General features: G+C 37.9%; 2 protein-coding genes across 7 annotated transcripts in view; one reads left to right on the top strand and one right to left on the bottom strand.

Moving 5' to 3' along the window:
- CD302 (CD302 molecule) overlaps nt 1-2,991 on the top strand; it is a 41,594-nt gene extending 38,603 nt beyond the window's left edge. Inside the window, exon 7 of the mRNA XM_065413414.1 lies at nt 1,911-2,991. The gene's annotated coding sequence lies outside the window, so the exon portion shown is untranslated. The remainder of the gene's footprint in view (nt 1-1,910) is intronic.
- Nucleotides 2,992-4,671: 1,680 nt separating this feature from the next.
- MARCHF7 (membrane associated ring-CH-type finger 7) overlaps nt 4,672-22,077 on the bottom strand; it is a 34,963-nt gene continuing 17,557 nt past the window's right edge. For 3 of the 6 annotated variants that reach the window (XM_065413409.1, XM_065413408.1, XM_065413411.1), the window contains 8 exons: nt 20,279-20,450; nt 17,757-17,924; nt 13,794-14,904; nt 13,345-13,514; nt 11,457-11,566; nt 9,509-9,622; nt 7,509-7,557; nt 4,672-4,814 (listed from right to left, as the gene is read on the bottom strand). In XM_065413409.1, the coding sequence (XP_065269481.1) occupies nt 4,759-4,814; nt 7,509-7,557; nt 9,509-9,622; nt 11,457-11,566; nt 13,345-13,514; nt 13,794-14,904; nt 17,757-17,924; nt 20,279-20,450 (1,950 nt within the window). In that variant the 3' untranslated portion in view covers nt 4,672-4,758. Of the gene's footprint in view, nt 4,857-7,508; nt 7,558-9,508; nt 9,623-11,456; nt 11,567-13,344; nt 13,515-13,793; nt 14,905-17,756; nt 17,925-20,278; nt 20,451-22,077 lie in introns of all 6 variants that reach the window. The other 3 variants (XM_065413412.1, XM_065413413.1, XM_065413410.1) reach the window with 2 other exon arrangements.

The raw sequence follows: 22,077 nt of genomic DNA, 5'->3' as shown, positions 1-22,077 counted from the left end.
GATTCTGTTTTGCTCCATTCTGCTTCTCTCCCTATTTTCATTATGCATTTGATGTTCCTGTTGCGCACCAAACCTGTTGTTATGCCTCTTGCTCTTTTTTCACCTGTTGGAGATTTTCTCTGAAGGGATTTTTGCTGCTCTAACCCTTTTGTCTGCTAAAAGGTGATTAAGATACATGATATGTTTTAAACATTCCTCTGAGTGGCACTAGTGTGTATGTTGTCTAAGGGCTGAATAGAATGTATGTTGAGGTATTCAGCATTCATTCCTGTAGAGGGACCAGGGAAAATTCTCAAGGTGCCATTCAAATTTGCCTGAGCCTAGCCTTTAAAAGGACAGCACCTATCCCTAGTGTTAAAGATACTAATCATGAACAAGCAATGCACTAAGTCAGTGGTCCCCAACCTTTTTTGTCTGGCGGGCACCAGACGACGAGCCACGGAGGATCGTGACGGCGGACGAGCATCTGCCGAAATGCTGCTGACAAGAAGCAACATCAATAGGCTTCGCTACCGAAATGCCACCGACAAGCGGTGTCATCCAGAGGTGTCGCCACCGAAATGCCACCAAAAATCGGCAGCGATGCCTCTGGATGACACTGCTTGTCAGCGGCATTTCGGCAGATGCTCATCCACCGGCCAGTACGTGGGCGCACTTAGACGCCTTGGCGGGCGCCATGGCGGGGACCCCTGCACTAAGTAATTGAATGGAAGCTCTTCTCTGAGTTTACAGTAGTATAAGCTACTCCTGCACTCTGGTGCAGAATTGAAACACCGTAGATCTAAGTTTACAGTCATAGCCAAAATGTTGTAGCAAAGCTAAGAGCGTTCTGGTTTATGTACAGAAGTTCTGGATCAAGTGACCCCCCTTGGCAGCATTCTCAGCTATACAGACTAGAGCAAGCAAGCACGCACTGAAGGCAGTACTCCAGGTCTGTTGATTGTCAAGTCACTAAACAAGAGAAACATTCTCATATTCCATAGACAAACAGATTAGGGGGATTGTATTAATTATTAGACTAGTTTGCCTCTAGTGAGGTTTACTTCTTAAGTTTGCATAAGTGAGCACGATTACTGCTGTCATGCCTGTGGGTATGGATGTCTACACTTCAAACAAACAAAAAAACAACTTGGGTTAGCCTCCCCAGGTTGCTAACTTGGGTTTAGATAGCAGTGTAGACATGCCAACTGAGCTTTTAATTCAAGTTAACAGCTCAAATTCAACCCCACACTCACCTATAAGCTTTAAAAAGTTCCTAACCCAAGTTAATAGCAGAGTTATTGTCTCCATACACTTAATACAGTGTTCAGATTCCTGTGAAGTATAGATGGGCGCTGTCTACTTTTGCAAAAAAGTCTTAACTCTGGTTCGCTAACCCGTGTTAAAACAGTAATGGAGACAATAACTCTATTAACTTGGGTTAGGAACTTTTTAAAGCTTATAGGTGAGTGTGGGGTTGAATTTGAGCTGTTAACTTGAATTAAAAGCTCAGTTGGCATGTCTACACTGCTATCTAAACCCAAGTTAGCAACCTGGGGAGGCTAACCCAAGTTGTTTTTTTGTTTGTTTGAAGTGTAGACATACATACCCACAGGCATGACAGCAGTAATTGTGCTCACTGATGCAAACTTAAGAAGTAAACCTCACTAGAGGCAAACTAGTCTATTCAGAGGGCACTACAAAATGTAAATATGTGTAAGCTTCAGCAGTAATGGAAGCTAGATTTTTTTAATTCAGTTAAGCAGGCCCCAAGTAAAGTGAGGTGAAATGGGGGCCTGATCCACCAAGGGGCAAGGCACAAGCCCATCCATCACCATGAGAAAAAAATTCAGGCTTTTAGATGTTTGAGTTTGACTAAACATTATTTATATAATCTCAGTATGTTTGATTGTACCTGTGTATCTATGCAGCATCTAGATCTTGCAATCTACCTGAGCCAATCAGATGCGGTGTTTGAACAGAAGCAACATTCTGAACAGTGAGCTGGTCCTCCAGGGTGCCTAGAAGGGTTGAGACACATAACAGTACCTTCAGGCTGCATAGAGGGCATTGGTCACTGGTGTATCATCAGTATTGCCATGTCTGGCTATAAATACAAATCAGACAGCCAGAAACTCCAAGAGCTTAAAGAAAGGTAAAGAAAAGAAGCTGAAGGATGTCAATCAGTGGTCTAATTTTTCTAGTCAGACAAGGCCTCTCAACAGCCTGGTTCAAGCAACGCGGAAACTGGATGAAGAAAAACAGCAATATTGTGGTGATTTCAATATAGAGTATGTGGAAATTGAAGGACAGCAGCCAGATGAATAGTGATTCCAGTCTAATGACTTCCAAAGGTAATCATGGTAATATTACCATCAGACTCAAGTTTAACAAGCAGGAGAAAGTAGTGCTGCATTTCTTACTGATGCGTGTTGGGGTCCCCCCCCCCTTTTTTTTTTAAGATTCAGGATTGTGGCTAAACACATTAGATTGTTAATCCAAAAAAAAAAAAATTTGGTGTACTGCATTTCTTCAAAATTCAGAAGCTCTGGAAGTCAATACCAAAAGATGTTGATAGCCATAGTTTTCCTGAATTTCTTCTCAAATGCAAGACTTCGTATAAGAAAAAAAGATTCTGCGAGACTAGCTCAAATCTATTTTGGGGAAGGAACTTGAACTGCCATTACTTATCTTACTTAAGGAGATTTACAACAACAAAAAACTACTAATTTTCAGTGAAGTGTGCATAGCCTTAAGAATTTTTTGTGCACTGCCGGTGATTGGCAGAAGCTGAAAAAAGTTTCAGCAAGCTAGCACTCATCAAAAACTGTAGATTATCTACTGTGGCACAGGGAACACTTATGTCATGTTGTCATTTTGTCTACTGTGTGTGAACTCAAGAAAAAAATAAATGTAGTAAGATCATTTGTGATTTTGCAATGAAAAAGGCCAAACTAAAGTTGTAAAGTGATTAAGGCTTGTGTGTGCCCTTTCCAAAATAAAATATATTTTTCTCTTTCATTAGTGTGTCTGTATAGGATGGGATAGGAGCCTGTGTTATGAATTTGTCCTGGGCCCAGCAAAATGTTGCTTAGGCCTAGTAGGGGAGTCTTGACTGGTCATACCTCCTCCACGGCAGGAACTAGTAGAAGCCATGTTACTAGTCACTTAAAACTTGTTTCAACTACACCTCTACCCCGATATAACGCCGTCCTCGGGTGCCAAAAAACTCTTACCGCGTTATAGGTGAAACCGCGTTATATCAAACTTGCTTTGATCTGCCGGAGCGCGCAGCCCCACCCCCCTGGAGACGCTGCTTTACTGCGTTCTATCCGAATTCGTGTTATATCGGGGTAGAGGTGTATATACTGTCAAGAACTGGCCTGTGTTGGCAGTGGACTTCCTAGATAATCCAATAGGGCTGCTTTTAATCTCAGAAATGGTAGATTCTAGAGTGCTTATGCATATTACAAATTGCGTTTGAAGGAAGAATCCTACTTATAATGGTATAGAACAAGAGATTTAGTTGGAATAGAGGGACTCTCCTTGACCATGTTATGTATCTGTTTCCCTTGAAAAAATTGTCAATAGTAATCTACTCCTTGACAGATGTCTCTAACCAAATGCAGTTGTAAAAAAAGATGGGTAGATATCTGAACCTAGATAATTTTAAGTATCCTACAGAAAAAGGCTCTTTTTCTGTACATGACAAGAATGTATATTCAACCTAACTTCTTCCAAGTTAGTATTCCCAGAGTGGTATTAGTTTTTATACCAGTAAATTGTTCCCCAGGTTATACAGAGAATATTAAGACAGTATGTATGTAACCAGACTTACAAGGTGAGATGTGTAGATCTTGCTACCATGTTAAGTTTAGGAAGACAGTTCTACAGTTACCCATGTTTAAAAAAGGAACATTCCAGCGCAGTTCTATGCATCATCTTTATTTATAAAGAAGTGACAACACTAGAAAACACATTGATATAACCAGTGCTTTAACAGTGAATGTGGGATCTAAAAAAGGTTTTTAAACTAAACAGGTCAATTAAGATTTTAAATCCTATCAAGTTGCATTTCTGCCAGGAATGCCAAAATGCAAGAGTTTACAGCTGCAATATTTCCTTAATGGAATATCCACATAATATCAAATATAATCTCAAATTTCCAAATCAGTACATAAAAAAGCCATCATTAACACTTTAATAGTAGAAGCCCCTTGCAAGTTCTTATTGCTATTGAGTTTAACACTCTTCAAATAAAATTTGGAAACTGAACACTGTAGTTTTACAGTACCCATTCATCCTATGTTAACACTGGAAGCAAGTGATTATAAGAAACTACAACATAAGCATTTTAAAAAGGAAAATTTATGCTATAAGTACATGGGTCCCGCCACCCCAAAATGCACAATTACCAGTATAGGAGAAAAACTTGATAGACCATCCAGCAATCTAATTGACTACAGTAAGACATTAATATAAAGGGAGATATGACTTCCTTAAATATTTAAGATCTACTTTTTCAAAACAAGGCATAAGATCCCATCTCAAAGGGGATACAGCGTTGTATATCTAACTCTTGCACACCTTGCTGAATAGTTTTCAAATTCGTTGTTTGTGTTCCGGTATGCAGCAACAGATTGAGTTCAGTAATGCTTTAAAAACTATAGTAATATTCAATGCGCTTTCTACTAAAGAGAGCAAAAAATAAATGCATATTGATGGTACTTTCTTGCTAGTTCAGCATCTTTGCAGCACTTCTGTTTGGCTCTTGCAGCATTAAGCAGTGTCAAAACTTCTGCCAGCATCACTGTCTTCGGAATCATCCTCTGAAGCTGTTGGAAGAATATAGTACAATCAAAAGCCTTCTTAAAGGTCTGTAAAATGTAGAATTAAAATTGTTTTTAGTTTAAATGTGAATAGAAGAGATTTAATTTAATACCAAAATTCAGAATTTTCTATCACAAGAATCAGACCATTCAAGTGCATGTTAAAATGCAAGATTTTTCAAGTTTTAATGCAGGCTCCTAGAAAAATTTATCATCAACAACATTACATGCAGCTGCCACTGGCTTAAAAAAAACAACAACCCCCAAACACCTGTACCTGCTTAAGCCTGAGTATAAACTGGCCCTTCTTTATGTTGACTAACACCAGTAGCTATGGCAGCGAAACACCATAGCAGTGGTGGTTGTGGGGGTGAAAAAAGTCAAAGCGAACAAAATATGTTCAGGTATTTCTAAAATTCTAAAAAAGATTCATTATCCCAAACAGAGAGGATACTTTAGAAAACTGATAGTTTTATGAAGCTGTCAGCCATGCTGTGTCACTTATTTTTGCTTCGAAGTAACAATTTTCCTAGTTTTCAGAGATTCTCTAGTACTATGTGCTATAGAAAATTGTGGTAGAAATTTATATAGGGCTGCATGAGAGGGAAACAGAGGAAAGAATACACATTTGCAAACTGAAAAAAATAGTAATGTATTTCTGTGCAACACTCATCCTGACGTGCTCTAAGATGTTTGTGTACACACAGGAATCACTTCCACCACCACCACAGAAGTGCAACCAACTTTTGGGTGAGCAATGCAATTGTATAATTACTTTTCCTTTACTGTTTAGTGCCATGTTAAGACATACTTGCTGAAATTCTTTTTTTCATACTGAAGTGGGAGATAGCTTAGGATCGTCTATATGGAAAACTGTCAGTGTAAGAACTTTTGAACCATCTTGGATAAACCTACTTGCATTCAGGAACAAGTTGTTCCTGAATAGCTGCAATATAAGTAGCTGTGGCAGAATTCAATCAGTATTTATTTTTAACCTTCCCTCCCTTTAAAATTAAATTGATTAATTTTATCAATTTAATACATTTTTCACAGCAGGGCTATAGAGGATTCCCTGCATTGTTGGGGAAACTGGATCCCTGGAAGCGGAGGGTGCAGGGAAGGCTGTGGTGCTGGTGGGACTGAGCAGACATTTCTGGCCAGGACTACAGGGAGGAAGACAATCCCCCAAGAGTTGGGGAGGTCACCCATTGTTGAACACCTCCTTTCTGGGGACAACTCTCACACTCCCAGAAAGTGAGCGAGTGAACAGGGCCACTACAGTGGGGCTGCAGAGGGCTTTCTGCACACCAATGATGCCACATCCCTGTGGGTGTAAGGTGTAGGGAAACCTGCACTCAGAGACTGCTATTATTGATTAACATTTTTTTCCATTGATTTGTGTGTCAGGTAAATTCAACATTTACTGATGACTACCAATTTAAAAATTCAATTGCGCCAATCCTAAGTATAAGTTAAAAGGGAAGCCTGGCCTCAATTCTCCCCTTCCCCTCAAAAACTAAAATTATTTTGTAAAGACTGGTGAGGAAGAGCATATTTAATGCACTATTTCAGACTCCCAAACTCAATGTTTATGCCAATTGATAAATCACCTGTCAAATTCTCTGCAGATCAAACTCAAGGAGAAACAAGGCACATTCCAGAATTCATTTGTTCTATAAAAGGACAATTATCTAAATGAGGAATAAGTTATTTTATAAAAAATTCTGGTCACCTTTGTTTTAGAAAAATATTAGCTAGCTAACAACTAGACCATTACCATATGAAGTCATGCATTCAGGCTCATGAAACTAAATCAGAATTTGTTTCCTGGAGCACAAGCAAAGAACTATCCCTATAGTACTTCGAACACTTCATCTCATGGATGGAAATCATATTCAGGCCTTATGACCTGTATTACATTTTTCTATAAAAAGAGTCATCCATACATTGAGGTTGACAAATCAAAGCAGTCATCAATATCTTTCCAATGTCTACACGTAGCAACAAGCAAAAGACAACATTTAGATCCATGCAAGTTTAAACACTAGGCTACGCGGGCTTCTGCCAGTGTAGCCCAGGGCACAGGAACTAGGTAGTGAAAAGTTTACCCAGTCGCTATACTTTCACTCTGCTAGAGGTCTTGCAACTGACCAGTGTGTATCACAAAAGCAGGTGCTGACAAACAGAGGCATAGCCAAAATGGTTCAGGTAGGGGGAGCCAGAGAGGGAGAGATGGTCATCACTTGAGCTGTCTCAACTGCAATTTAAGCTGCCTTCCCCTAATAAAACCACTATAAAAAGGGAACAGTCACCACCAAGTGACCACAAACTACAGTTTGGGAACTAATTACTCCAATAAATGAAGACAGGTTAATCTGAATAATTAAAGCATCCTGGTACTGTTATGCACAGGCTTCAATTACAGAGGATAATCTTACTGGTCTCAAAAAATAAATCCACTCCCCAACAGACTATAAACATTTAGGAAAGCTAATTTGAGCCCTTAATCTAGATGCCAATTCACTCCCAACACCCTTCCAGTGTTACATGATGAAATAGCCACTGCTCTATAAACTCACAAGCCAGCTTCAACACTTATGTTTGGTTCTATAGCAAGCAGGATTCTTTTCAGTTTAGTTTCCCTATGTTGGTTTAACCTGAAGTGAAACTGAACCAATCTGGAAAGGAAAAGCCACCTACTTTCAATATCTTCCATATGTGCCTGAAGAGTTCTTGCAAGGTTAATAAACTAGAAACAAGGTAAAGAGAAAGTAATTTAAATGTTGCAAAATAATCTGCAGAAACTTGCAACAAGTTAGCACAGAGGTTTGCTTTCTTCTTTTAAAAAAAAAAAAAAAAAAAAAAAAAAGGAAAAAAAATGCATTTTATGCCTTTACCCCAAAGTCCTTTCCAAGGGAGTCACTCTATGCCCTTATCAGCATAAACCATTAGTACAAAGTTTAAGTTATTTAAAAAAAATAAGGCACATTGTATCAGACTATTGTGTAATACCAATTGGAAGTGTGAATCTCCACTGTGTCAAAAAGGATCCTGACAGTGAAGTCAATGGTGTCATGTTCATGCTCTATATTCTGGAAAACATGTCTAATTCAAAAATCAAATATACAGTCAGTTATGGAAATGGGAAAAACTTTAATAAAAGCTATTTGGTTTCTAGTGTTACAAAATGTAATTTTAATAATAGATAAACCAAATGTAACTTGGTATATATATATATAAATTGATCTGAGTAATGACTTCATTACGTGAACTCATTTCATCTACATTAATCTGAATATAGTGGGATTTTATGGGGGAAGTAGAACCCACTTAACTAGATGATGGTCAGAGAATCTACACTAAAGAACTTATGCAAACTATAGTAAATAGAAGGCTTAAAATACAATAAAATAAGTCACTAATTACAACTTTAATGCTTTAAAAGATTAGGGTGGAGATTTTCAAAGCTCTGAGGGAGTTGGGTGCCCAGTTTCCCATTAACTTTCATGAAAATGGGGTATACAGATCCCATGGCACCATTGAAAATCTTAACCTAGATTTTTAGCAATTAAAATTTACTAATTATTATAGTTATAGCTGCCTTCAGAACCACATTCAATACACCATAAATTGAAAGTTGTAGTGATAAGAATATACTTTATATGTATAGCACCATAAATGTACATGACCCTTTGCAGTAGGAGATTAGAGCCAACAAGTTCCCTACTCCAAATGCTTAAGTCTAGGAATACTATCTGATACAAAACAAAAATAGACATGGCCATGTGTTGATAATTTGAAGGTTTCATGGAATAAATTCACACTTTCTACAGTTTTGCTTCTTGTTAAAAGGCCCAGCTTTTCAATAGCTAATTTGCTAAAGAGCTTTTTTCCATTATAGGATACCAAAGAGCTTCTACCTATATAACTAGGTTGCTGCCTCAGACTCTGGTCAAAGAATGATTTCCGATGATACTGAATTACTAGTATATCGTTTATTATACTCCTAAATAAGCACCAATTTAAGGATAAATATCCAATCCATACAACTAGTAAGAATTTCCTCTAGTTATTTCTTGAATTGCACTCTAAATTGACAAGCTACAATGTAATACAGAAGTGCAAACTAAGGGCCAAATCCTGCAAATGGGTCTTTACAGGTTCAAGCCCTAGTACTATAATAAAGGGATATTAGTGTAGTGTGATATCTTTGAGACTGGTTGAGTACATCTGTGATTTTCATATTTGGAACTGTACATCTTGTACAACTGGAGATTTTGTAATCAGATTTTTTCCAGTTAAGACTTCTCCTCTAAGACTTCTGTGAAATTACATTTTGACTTTTTGAACACATCTGTTTTCATTATCATAGCAGACCACCAAAATATTCAATGCCCTGTTTATTTTAACCACTAATAGTCTTGTCAGCAAAATACACTTTTATTTTAATACTGCATGATGCAATTCCCACAAAGACAGGAACTATGATTTTATCATTATTACTTGTACAATGGTAGCACCTAGAAGCCCCAATTAAAATCATGGCCCCATTATGCTAGACTGTACAACCACATTTTAGAGATTACAAAATAAAGTACACAGGAAATGAGCTGTAAGTGTGTGAGCATAGCAAGATAACTCACCAAATAACAACCTGAATGTTTATACAACCACCACCACCCACAAAATGAGACACTCACCCTGACACGTGTGCTGGCCTCACTTGCAGTTCCCAGCATATCAGAAAAGCGTTGTTCACACAAGTGTAACAATACTACAAGGTAGAGACCAGAGCTGATAAATTCATAGTCTGCCTTGAAGGGGATAGGAGAAAAATTCCACAATCAAACTTTTTTGTATAAGCAATATGAAAAGCATACCAGTGCCAAGTTTCAATGGTAGTATGCTGAGGGAGGATAACAGATGCAGAGGCTTTAAAATATCTCCTACTACATTTCTGATCTTAGTGCTCCAAGTAATTAAGAAATCATAACTAAAAACTGCTTAGGCCTGATCTCAAGACTCATATTCATTCCAATAGATTTTACTCACACAAGAACTTCCATTGAAGTCAATGGGAATAGTCTATGAGCAAAGACTTGAGGATCGGGGCCTTTTTTTTTTTTTTTTTTTTTATGGCTTAAGCAGTCTTTTTCATAGATCCAAAAACTATTAGCTCACTTCAGTGCTGAATAGCAGAAAGCAAAAATGCCCTCTAACCTCTCTTCTCCCCACTGGAAAGAGCCATTGAAAGATAACAGGAAAAATGTATGCAACTTCATCCAGTAAGGGGGGGAGGAAAGGGGGAAAACTAACTTTCAATAGTTAATGATTAATGGCAGAGAAAATAAAGTTTTAAAGTAGGGTAATACAAAAGAACTTGAAATGACTAGTGTAGCAATTACTGGCCCAACTTCTGTTGGTGAGAAAGACAAGCTTGAAAGCTTTGTCTCTCTCACCAACAGAAGTTGGTCCAATAAAAGATACTATGTCACCTACTTTGTGTCTCTAATCTCCTGGGACTGACAAGTCTATAACTACACTGCATACAATAGTGTTGCAATAGTTTTTTTTAAAAAGAGTCAGTTCCTTAGGAACAAATTGCAAATCCCTTACTCCCACCAGCAAGCAATTACTCTAGGTATAGTCCCACTGATTTCAATTAGACTAGTCCTGTGAGTATCTGCTAACCGATGCAAGTAGTACATTCATGATCTGGCCCCAAGTGACTGGATTCTTATAGTTACTTAAAAGATTGTGATTTTTTCCTCTTGGACACCCACATAGGTGTCTAGATTGAGATCTGATTCAGAGTACACATAATGCAAACCTCAGCTTTCAATTTTCTTGTTATGCATAAATTGGGTCATGTTCCCCTTAAGTAACAATTATGAAATTTCCAGATTATTGGAAACTTAACTTATTTGAACTTATTAATATTATTCACATAACTGAGGTTGTACTATATTCACAAAGGTAAAGTACCAAGCTAAAAGTGTAGGAAAATCCTTTGAACAAAATTTTGTACTTTGATACCTACGTGTCTAGTAATAAAAAATACACTATATGCACTCCCAAAGTGTGTTAGTGTTCCTTTTTAAGTATGCTGATATCTTAAGCAGTGAGTGATTATTTCAGGACCCCATTTTTGTTTTTGTCTAGATGGGGCAAGCAACAGGATAGCAAATTTTAGGGGGAAATTTTTCAGTTTGTCTATGAGTCTAATTAGAGATCGTGGAGTTGTAAGGAGTTTTTATCATGCCTGCAATGTGGACATTTAAGTATGCAGAAAGCTAGACTGCCACCTTGAATCCATCTGGAATTTGATCCTAGGTTCATACCAGTATTTCTAGGTTCATATAATCTTATTTCAGAGACCTCACGCAGAGTAACTGCTAAAAACAGAGACTACAAATTGGAGAGAGATTATATTTTGTCTACACCTACTAGGAACTAGGTCGAGAATCTGCAGCCAATTCTCATTTCTTTTGCTCCACTTAGGGGACAGAATATGGCCTAAATAAATTTATATTATGTACATGGTATCAGACCAATTTTTCTTTTTTAAAAACAAAAAAACAAAACAAAACAAAAACTGTACTTCCAGCACTAGACTGACACTTACCAAATTAGGCAAAATATACTAACTTGTTCATTTGCATGTGCCCTATAGAGTTCATGAATATCAAAATCCTCAAGATTAAGATGCAACTTCTCTTTACACAGCTCACAAGTAGTTACTGCTTCCAAAGAAGAACCTGATGGAAACAAAACAAGAGAGTCAGATCATATATTCAAGGCTAGATGTTATGGTCTAAGTGATTGACTCCATTTTATTTTACATAGCAAGATTAAACAAAAAGGAAGTATGACAGCAATAGTGTTGAAGTCACTGTAGGGAATATCTGTTACAGGGTTAAGGTTAACAATAGACTTTTTTCTTTTGTCAAAGTTTACTTGTTTTATTCTTATATGCCTCTTATAACAGTTCAGCAAAACCCCCAAACCAATTTTAATCTCAATGCCATCCACATATATAGGCATAAACTGTTAAGTGCTGAAGTTTTTTAATGAACAGATTTTTTTGGACCGCAATACATCTTTTAAAGATGCGGACAGTCCCATTTTCTGAAAGATTTCCCAAATTTTCACTTTCATGTGCTCTGCAGCTAAACAATTAGTTTAAAACTATGGCTATTCTGAAGATTGTTAGTATTCCTTAAAACAAGGCATTCATTTGAGCAGATTTGATATCACTAAGGAATGCTAGGGTTCCACAATACTTATAACTCTGCCATACTGTGCCTTGTTATAAAGTCATTATAATTAAAAAGTCATAGAAGACTAGGGTTGGAAGAGACTTCAGGAGGTCATCTAGTTCAAACCCCTGCTCAAATTAGAACCAACCCCAACTAAATCATCCCAGCCAGGGTTTTGTCAAGCCGAGCCTTTAAAACCTCGAAGGATGGAGATTCCACCACCTCCCTAGGTAACCCATTCCCAAGCTATACCACCCTCCTAGAGAAATACTGTTTCCTAATATCCAACTTAGACCTCCCCCACAACAACTTGAGACCATTGCTCCTTGTTCTGTCATCTACCACCACTGAGAACAGCCTAGCCCCAACCTCTATGGAACCCCCCTTCAGGTAGTTGAAGGCTGCTATCAAATCCCCCCTCACTCTTCTGCAGACTAAATAACCCCAGTTCCCTCAGCCTCTCCTCATAAGTCATGTGCCCCACCCCTCTAATCATTTTCGTTGCCCTCCACTGGTCTCTCTCCAATTTGTCCACATCCTTTCTGTAATGTGGGGCCCAAAACTGGACACAGTACTCCAGATGTGGCCTCACCAGTGCTGAACAGAGGGGAATCATTTCTCTATCTGTTGACAACGCTCCTACTAATGCAGCCCAATATGCCATTAGCCTTCTTGGCAACAAGGGCACACTGTTGACTCATATCCAGCTTCTCATCCACTGTGATCCCCACGTCCTTTTCTGCAGAACTGCTGCTTAACCGGTCAATCCCCAGCCTGTAGCAGTGCATGGGATTCTTCCGTCCTAAGTGCAGGACTCTGCACTTGTCCTTGTTGAACCTCAGATTTCTTTTTGCCCAATCCTCCAATTTGTCTAGGACACTCCGGACCCTATCCCTACCCTCCAGCGTATCTACCTCTCCCCCCATACAACTGAAGAAAGGATCAAAATGTAAGGTATTTTAACAAAGAAAAAATACATTGTAGAGTAGTTATACCATCTTACTAGTAAATCCAAGCGACACCAGAAACGGAATCAGAAATCCCCAAGCATTTTGGGATACTTTGAAAATTACATGTATAAAAGACAAAGTAGGATTGCCAGGTATACCTTTCAGAATTTCCATGCTTCTCTTTGTTTGTCTCCAACTGTTTTGCATAATTAACAAATCAAATGACGTCCCAGGATTGTATGATTTTTACTGCAATAGTTAGTCATTCCAACAACACATCTTTCATTTAATCAGGAAAATAACTTGTTCTAAAAAGGTCTACCTTACCAGAATTAATCTTGGACTGCAGCCATTTTTTCATGCATTCCTGATGAACATATTGCAGACTTCCAGTGCATTTGCATGGCTCTATTAAGAGGTTGGTAGAAGATGCAGATGACATCTGGCAGATTCTACATAAATCACCTTCCTCCTCTTCAGTGTCCTCTGACAGGAGGCTGAGTAGGAAGAAAGCAATTTTTTCAAACAGAGGTGAAAGCTACACGTATATGGCATTTTTTCCAAACTTTAATTCCTTTGACAAATAGTTCTCAAACCTGAAAAAGGAGTTTAGAACAAGTTTGTCTGAAGATAAGTGACATTGTAGGTGCCACAGAATTGAACTGCAACAATCTCAAAATAAGAGGCCCCTTTAAATAACTTTTCTTTAAAGTCTCATTAAGTCTATTAACCCATTCAGATATGTTTTATTTACTGGGAATATCATATTGATTTACCTCTCTTTAATTTTCTGGAGTCTTTCAGGATCTCTTGAAGATAATATTTTAGACTTGTCACTTTCTTCTCCATCAGGTTGATTCCAACCTGAGGGAATAATATCTACTGTTATCATAACATTGTCAGATATGCTGCTCCCTAATGCTGGGGGCACTGCAAACCGGAATAAAGAGCCGGGAAGAATTCCTGATATTCCAGAACTACTTCTACTGTGAGCTGAATCTGGTGTGGAAGCAGTAGTTGTAGGACTGCTAGATACTGCTGGTGTTGGTGGTCTGTTGGCAGCAGCCCCAGGGGAGCTGCTCTGTGCTTCAAGAGGAGTCTCTTCGCTAGACTCTCTTCTCCTAAAGAGGTGTAGTGATCTAGCAGGTGTTTCAGAGGTAGAGGTTCTTGCAGATTCATCTCTTCCTTCTCGCCTTCTTCTGGAGAACAGAGGTGTACATCTATTTCTTAGAGATGACGATAACCAGGATCCTGTATTTCTACTTTCAGGCTCTTGTCTGTAACTTTCAGCATCTGAATCAGAACTATGATTCTGTGAAACACCTGATAAGCCCCATCTTCGTCTAAGAAAGCTAAATCCCTGAGAAGCTTCAGGTGTCTGAATGCCTGGAACTTCAGGACGTGCAGTTGCATTAGTGCTAGAGTGGGTAGAAGTTTGAACTCTTGGGACAACACATGAATCTTCAGAATCTGATGATCTTGCATTTAATGAGTCTTGGCTAGACCTCCGTGAGAAAAATGTAGATGACATACTAGAAGCTAAACGAGATAGTAATTGTCTAGTTGTACGCCTTCCTTCAGTATCTGCTGGAGGCTCACTGAGTGACCTTTGAGACGCAACCCTTTCAGTGCTGCTTGTGGAGGGAATTTCATCTCTAATGGCAATGTGGGTAAACTCTGGCTGTATATTCCTTTGAGAAGATTCCATTTCCCTTGTAGAATAGTTAGATCTTGAAGAGCTTCTGCTAGAGACTCCGGAGAATAAAGATGAATCATGTTCAGAAGGCAACTGGCGGTTCATGGATGTATTCAGCCTCAAAGTGCTCAATGAATTATCTTTTGGTCTTGCTCCCTGTGCATATGAAGAGGCAGGTCTATCCTGAAGATCTACAATGGAAGAATTGGAGAAAGAGACAAAATGTACACAGTCATTTAAAAGTTATCCAACTGAATTACAGTGAGTCTAGGGTTATGTTGTACTCACTTTTAAAGACTTTAAAAGTTGGCAAGATAGGTTGTAGACAGTCTAAATTGAGTATTGTTCTCTTAGTGAACAGGATTACATTATTAAGTAGATTCCAGATAAACTGAAACCAGTTTATTAAGTCAATAGCAGATGCACATACCCCACAATTCTCATCTGTATTTTATTCAAACTACCACCTTATGATTCAGCATTCCTTGTATGGAGGGATCAAGTTAATGAACATTAAAATAATATCTGTCAACTGACATTATATAAGCACAATACTTATATTTAATAGAAAACTGCATATATAAACAGTATTCTATTCAATACCTGTTCTTCAATCTCTAACCAGTTTGGGCCTTTTTAAGTAAATATTCAGATCAGTCTAATAATTTGTGACAAATATAACAGTCATTAAAATATGTCTAGAATGCAAAATTTATAGATAAAGCATATTTCCTCCTCTCTCAAAATAAAGGCATTCTGATATAGTTACAGTATTAAAAAAAGGAGTTTAACAGCTCTGTAGAATACTTAATCCCAACTACACCTGAAAACGAGACACAACAGAAACTGTAGTTTCAAAAACTACTTAAAGGTTATGTGGCCGCTACTGACTAAGTTTAGTAGTAGTAGCTTCAGTTAGAGATCTTAAAATGTACTACAACTTCAATATGAATGATAATCAGATTCAGTGAAAAGAGAGAGCATCTTGTTTAACTAAATGCTCAAATGTCTCCAATACAGTTAAAAAAAATACAACAAACCACAATTTCAATAATCCCTCCGTAAAAAAAATTAGTTATATTAAGAGTAACTGTTAACTAGCAAGTATATTACCAACATTGACTTTCATTAACAACTCTGACTCTTCAGAATCTATTACACTGTTCAATGGCTCAACCATCCAATTGGCTCAGACAGGGTCATATGACTAATCATTTAGTATTATTGCTCTCAGTTGCTCAGTTTGCTATCCAGATGTCAATTGGCTTAACACAGCCATATGATCCAGCCAGCCAATTAAAATGTTATTCTTGAGTCCTCTAATTTGCTTGTCCCCCTCCCCCCCCCCCTTTTTTTTTTTTAAATTATCCATCTGCTGCTTCTTTGGATGCATGATTTCTTTGGCTCCTGCAGCTTGTCTTCAGAGTGCAGCCACAACAAGGATTTAACTCCCAGGGCAACTCCTTTGACATTACAGCAGCTGAACCAGGGTTCCTGTTTTATGTCTGAGACCCAAAAGACCAGGAGCCACAGCTGAAAATAGATAGCCTCCTTCCTTAGGGAAAAAAAGGTTGGGAGAAAGTGATTTTTTTTTTTTTTAAAAGGAGGAACAGAGAAGCAACCAGGTAAGGAAATAAACTGTTTTACTTCCTTGTTTTTTAAAAATGGAATTCATTAACTGGAGTCAAATGTTTCCCTGTGTAGTATAGCATTATAATCCACTGCATCACATGACATTTCTGAACTCATGATACATAGGCCCTGAAACTGGAAAGAGAACTGCACAGGCAGAACCCCTTTGAAGTAAATAGCTCTGCACAGGTGCAGGAATCCTTCTGAATAGCTCTTCTTGCACAACTGTGGCCATAGCAAGCTTTCCATGCTATTTAATGCTAGGCTAACACTGGCAGAGAAACAGAGATCCTTTCCTTGGGCACTAAGGCACCCCGATCTTGCATTGTGATCTGTACGTGCAGGAAGCCCCACTGACTTGAAAGAGTCTCCATGCAAGCGCAGCAGATTGACTACCCAGATCACAATGCAGAATTGAGGCCTATATTTTCCCTTTCCCTTTATTTTCCCATACCCATGAGAATGGGGATTCTGCACAGTTTTGCATGAAGACACCATTAAAGCACTGGTGAACTGGGTAAGATAAGGATATGTGAGGAGTCTTTCCTTAGATAGGTAGGGTAGCTCTACAAGGCCAAAACAGCTTAAATAGGAAGAAAGTGTGAAAGGCAAACCAGAAAGCCTGGCATAAGGATTATGTGGTTCTGTTAAAATACTCACTACTTAATATTCAAGTCCAAAGACTGCTTTGAACTTGAAAGTCATATTAGTCTGTGTTAAGTTTTTTATAAAACCGTCCGTGTTTATAGGTAAGTCTCTCAAGCTGGTTGTGTGTACGCTCCAGTCGCCAACAGCTACTCACTTGTAATTTTAGTTCTGCACTTGTTTTCTCAACACATTCTACTCTTGCAAAGATGCATGATAGAAATCTCTTGGCAGGTAAATGGGCTAGATGTGAGAGATCTGAGCTGATCCACTCTCAGGCAAGAGACCAGTTAGGAAAGAGGGACACTGTGTATAGATATCTATTAATCAAATAACCTAGTTTATACTTCTTCTCCATCCACTGGGGAACACTTATGAGGTTAAACAACTCTCTCATTGGAAAAGAGGCTGAGAAGTTGAGGGAGCAGAGAGGTTTGCTGAAAATTCACATCAAATATAATGTTTCACTCAACATAGAGCTCAGTTCAACAGATCCCTGCACCTTGGTGTAAATAGTTCGCCACTATCTACACTTAAATGCATACAAGGCATTTTCAAACCAGGATCTAGACAGAGAACTGGTCAGCAATTAGACAGTGAGTTCAACTCTTATCCATATGTTTGACCAGTTGAGTTAAGAGGACCAACAGGCTATAAAGAATTAAAATAGATTTGTTAGATTTTACGTGACATGAAACATTAAAGGAATAACAAAGTTAAACCCACAACCTATGCATTTGCAAGCTTTCAGCTGCCTAATACATACATGCTGAAGATGTAAAGTCACCACTCCTGTGACTATAATCCACAAGACTACTAACAGATGGATCTGTTCTCCTTTCTAGCTCTCTCCTCTCTCTCACTAGCTCAGTTCCCAGAGAACTGAGTACCACTGACGAAGATCTAGGAACTTGATTATACCTCCATGAGGAATCTAAAAACAAGAGAACTCTGTATAAATTCTACTGATAGTTTAAAAATGTCAGTATCACAAAAATATCAATACCAGTTTTACTCAAACAGCTGATTTGCTTTGGTGTATTACAATATAATTGCATTGATGCTAAAGGGGCTTCTTAAAACTTGTTTTCCCAGAACACAGTCTCAGCCCATGAGTAATTAAACTGCTCTTGCTCACAGTACAAAAAAAGTTGTTTTTGTTTTTAAATGGCAAGTGTTTTTCAATTATTTTTTTTGTAACAGCTTCAGCATCTAAGCAGGAGATAGGTATTTCAGATTTGGCAAGAACAAATGTGCTCTTCAGTGGCTCTGTTAAACATTGGTTATACGATTTTTGAATGAAATACAATTTAACAACACAACTTCAATCTGAGGACCAGCCAAATCCAAAAAAGCAAGGATCAAATATTCCTTAGACATTTAATGTTGCTTTATTATGAGTTGCTATTTCAGTATTTACACCGAATATTGTTCTGAAGCTGCATTACAAACATACATGCTGCAAAGCATCAATACTATACAAAGGGAGCCTTCGCCTTCTCCATTTTGTTTTATGTGGCCAGTCAGGAGTTTTCAAATGAGGGTACCAGCCCATTCATCTGAAAGCAAGTCAGTATAGTAATAGTCTCAATCCTGTGGACAAAACTCCAGATGACAATGGACATTTCTATGTGCAAAGGGGTTTGTAAGATCAGAAGCTGTAATCACTTATGGTTCCTGGCCGCAAAAAGCAGAGATGGTCAATGATGCCATGGGTTGTACTGAATATACAATGTATTATCAAAGTGGAGGTGGGGAGGAAGGTAGTAGAATCCAATCATTTGTTAAATTGCCAGTGTTCTCAGATTTTTGAAGAGTGTTTAGCTGGATATAAGGTGGTATATACAGGTCTGTATACAAGAAGAAAGTCTTGACAGAACACTTTCATTGTGTTTAACACTGGATTTTTCTTAACGTTATAAGCTTATAACAACCCTACCCAGACCTACAATTCTAAAATACTGCGAAGTATAGCAAAACAACCCAAGTACCCCAAGCCAATTTAACTCTGCCCCATTATTCTATCCTATGTAAGGTAAGTGTGATACATCAAACCTCTGATACCTTGGTGGTTTGGCCAGGATCCCTGGTTTCTGTGGCCTTCTTAAAATCCATACTATCGCTTCTCACTTGTGGCTGAAGCCACCTCAAATCACATCCATCTTTGATTAAGTTGAATAACCTTGGATGTAGGCACAAGCTACTGTTTCTATAGCTGCTGGGAACCAAAGCACTGAAGACAGCAACAGGGAATATACATGGTTTTAAAATACTTCCGTCAAGTCAGATATGGAGTCATTTTGGGAAGATGAGATAAAGGCTAAAGTGAAATCTAGTTTATATGAAGAGTAAGAGGAGAAGTCTTGGTACTGCAGTCTTCTCAAAGTAGAGTGAATAGAATAGTCATTGGCATATATGTATTATGATTTGAGGGTAAGCTTATTATTGTCTGATAGGATGCTGTGTAGCATGCAATTCATAATCGGTTCTGAAGATATGCAAATATTTTGAGTAGAGAGGATAGGGTAACAAGACCATACTTAAGGTTGTTTGTGGTATTTTCATAACTTTCTAATTTTTTTAAAATTTACCTTCAACTTTAGTTTTAGCTGCTACACTTAAACTGAGTTAAATTCTATGCCCACCCCATGGACACATTCTAGATACATATTTACAACCTTAACTCCAGCGGTAGTTAAAGCATTCTCTTAAGAATCTAAAATCATATCTGTTCAATGTTGTCTAATATTGGCTTGAAAGCTCTGTTGTAAAGATGGCCACCTTTAGCCCACGCTAAAAAAAGATGATTCTGCTTCTAGCTCCACCTCTGCCCATAGTACTTTGGCCAGCTGGGGTATTCAGGGTTGTGTGAAAGGCAGAGCTAGGATACAGGGAAGAATTTGCTCCCACATGCCCTACTGCTCTTGTGTACCTGTTAAATTTTAGTGCCAAACTGCATCAGTAAACAGCTGCAGACTTTCTTCCTTAGGACTCTGACATTTGGTTATCTTAGTCATTCCATTCACCTTTAAATAGGAATGTTTTCTACTAAAATAAGTGATTTTTAATACAGTGGTCTCTTCAAAACACTAAAGTTAATATTTTCCTAGAGACTGATAAAGATACCAAAATTGTGAAAACACTTTGTTTCTACTGTTTAAAGTTTATTTTGAATATCTAAGTATTTAAAGCCTCTATTTATGAGCGGATATTTACAACTTGGTAAAAGCTTGCTGTTCAGAACTACATTTTATATGTATTATTTAGCACTAGTAATGCATCTCTTACCTGAAACTGCATTTAAGCCATTACTTCTCACAGAAGAGGTAGATGTATAGGAAAGCTTAGGTCTCTTTGAATCACTATCCCGCTGCTGGTTATGTAGTCTTGAGTACGCTCCCTGAGTTCTCTCAGATTCACCATACCAAGTAGATGAAAGAGGAGAGGAGGAGGATGTAGACTAAGTATTGTTTAAAAAAAAAAAAATAATAATAATTATGAAAGTAGTTTCACTTAAGCTTTTTACCTGTAAAAGCAAGCTTTAAAATACCTACCTGTATATGGCTAGAACCAGCTTGATAAAGTCAGCAAGACAATTTACATTGACTGATTTGCTTATAAAAACAATGTGGAAAAGGTGCACAGATACTATGAGTGCTATAGAAAAGCTGCTAATTTACCTCAGAGTAAGCATATGACTTGGTTAAACAGTTAAAAGGATTTAGTAAAAATAGTCCTTTAGCTGTATTTTAGGACTTATGCCAGTAGCCTTGATTAGCTCCTTCTTTTCCCCCCAACCTCTCCTTCCAACCCCAGGGTTTAATCAGTTTTTCTTAAGGAACTCTCTTCCCCATTACACTATCTGTTTTGTAACACTGAAAAGCATTTCCCTCTGATATGCAGAAACACTATCACTAAGCCATGTTTGAATACATGAAAATGTCACAGCAATGTGATTTTTTTTTTTTAATATTGTCTACATTTTTGAAGACAGTAAAGAGCATAATAGCCTTCACAGTTAATAGCTTTAACTGCTCGATTCCATCTTTTAATACTCATTTTATTAATGTTTTTAATTTGGGAAAAATATCCTCTGTTTTAGCAACCTAAAGTTATAGGTTTGGGCTAGCAGTTAAATCTCTTGCTTCTGAAGACTGAGAGCATGGATAAAATGTTTATTATAACTTCTTATAGTCATAACACTGAACTGCAAGTTATATGATCAGCAGTAGACCACAATTGACTGCTAGTCACTAATACAAGTTAAGAGGCAGAATTATAAAATTATTAGCACAGAGGAAATGAGGCATACATGTATAGTTTTACTAAGATTTGTGTAACCAGACCAACAAAATAACTTCATATGTCAGCCAGTTACAACTTGCCTTGATACTTCACCTTCCTGTCCTGTTACTGGAGATCCTCCCTATAAATCACAATCCAATGTATTTGAAGAGAGTTAAGGAAAAGCTTAATTTTTATATATAGGGTTTATGCAAAGCACCTGCTGTTACTTTTTATGACTGCGAGCTGTACTAGACATTTCTCCTCCGTCATTTAAAAAAAAAAAAAAAACTAGCTTCCCAAACCAAGTACAAAACAGGACTCATAACCCTGTTAAGCAATCAGACTGAATCTCACATATTGCTCAATGAAGCTAATCTAAAAGCAACAATTTCAGAAAGTACTGTGTGGTGCAACATTCCTTTTCATTGCAGCTCAAAAGTCACTTTAGGGGGAAAAAATTAAATTTTAAGGAAAAAAAAACAACAAAAGTTTGAAAAGCCTGCAGTGCCTACTAACTACAGGGACAGACCTTTTATAAGCAGAGGCACAGTTTGCACTTCAACTACATGCACAGTCTTTCACCATGATTTCCATTGAAGGTTGGCAGCCCCACATTTGTTTTCTCACCCACACTCTGACTACCTTCACCTTTTAAATTGGTGTAAGAAACCTGTTTAAACTGTAAGTTCTCTCTTGGCAAAGTTTCCAAATATCTCCCTATTTTAAGAGGCCACAGACCTTTCCATGGTTTGCCTAGTGTCCTGTCTTACTACTAACTTTTTTAAACGTTTGTTGACTTC

Source organism: Emys orbicularis, chromosome 11 (genome assembly GCF_028017835.1).
Source record: "Emys orbicularis isolate rEmyOrb1 chromosome 11, rEmyOrb1.hap1, whole genome shotgun sequence".
Lineage (NCBI taxonomy): Eukaryota > Metazoa > Chordata > Testudines > Emydidae > Emys > Emys orbicularis.
This window is presented reverse-complemented; position numbering and strand designations above follow the sequence as displayed.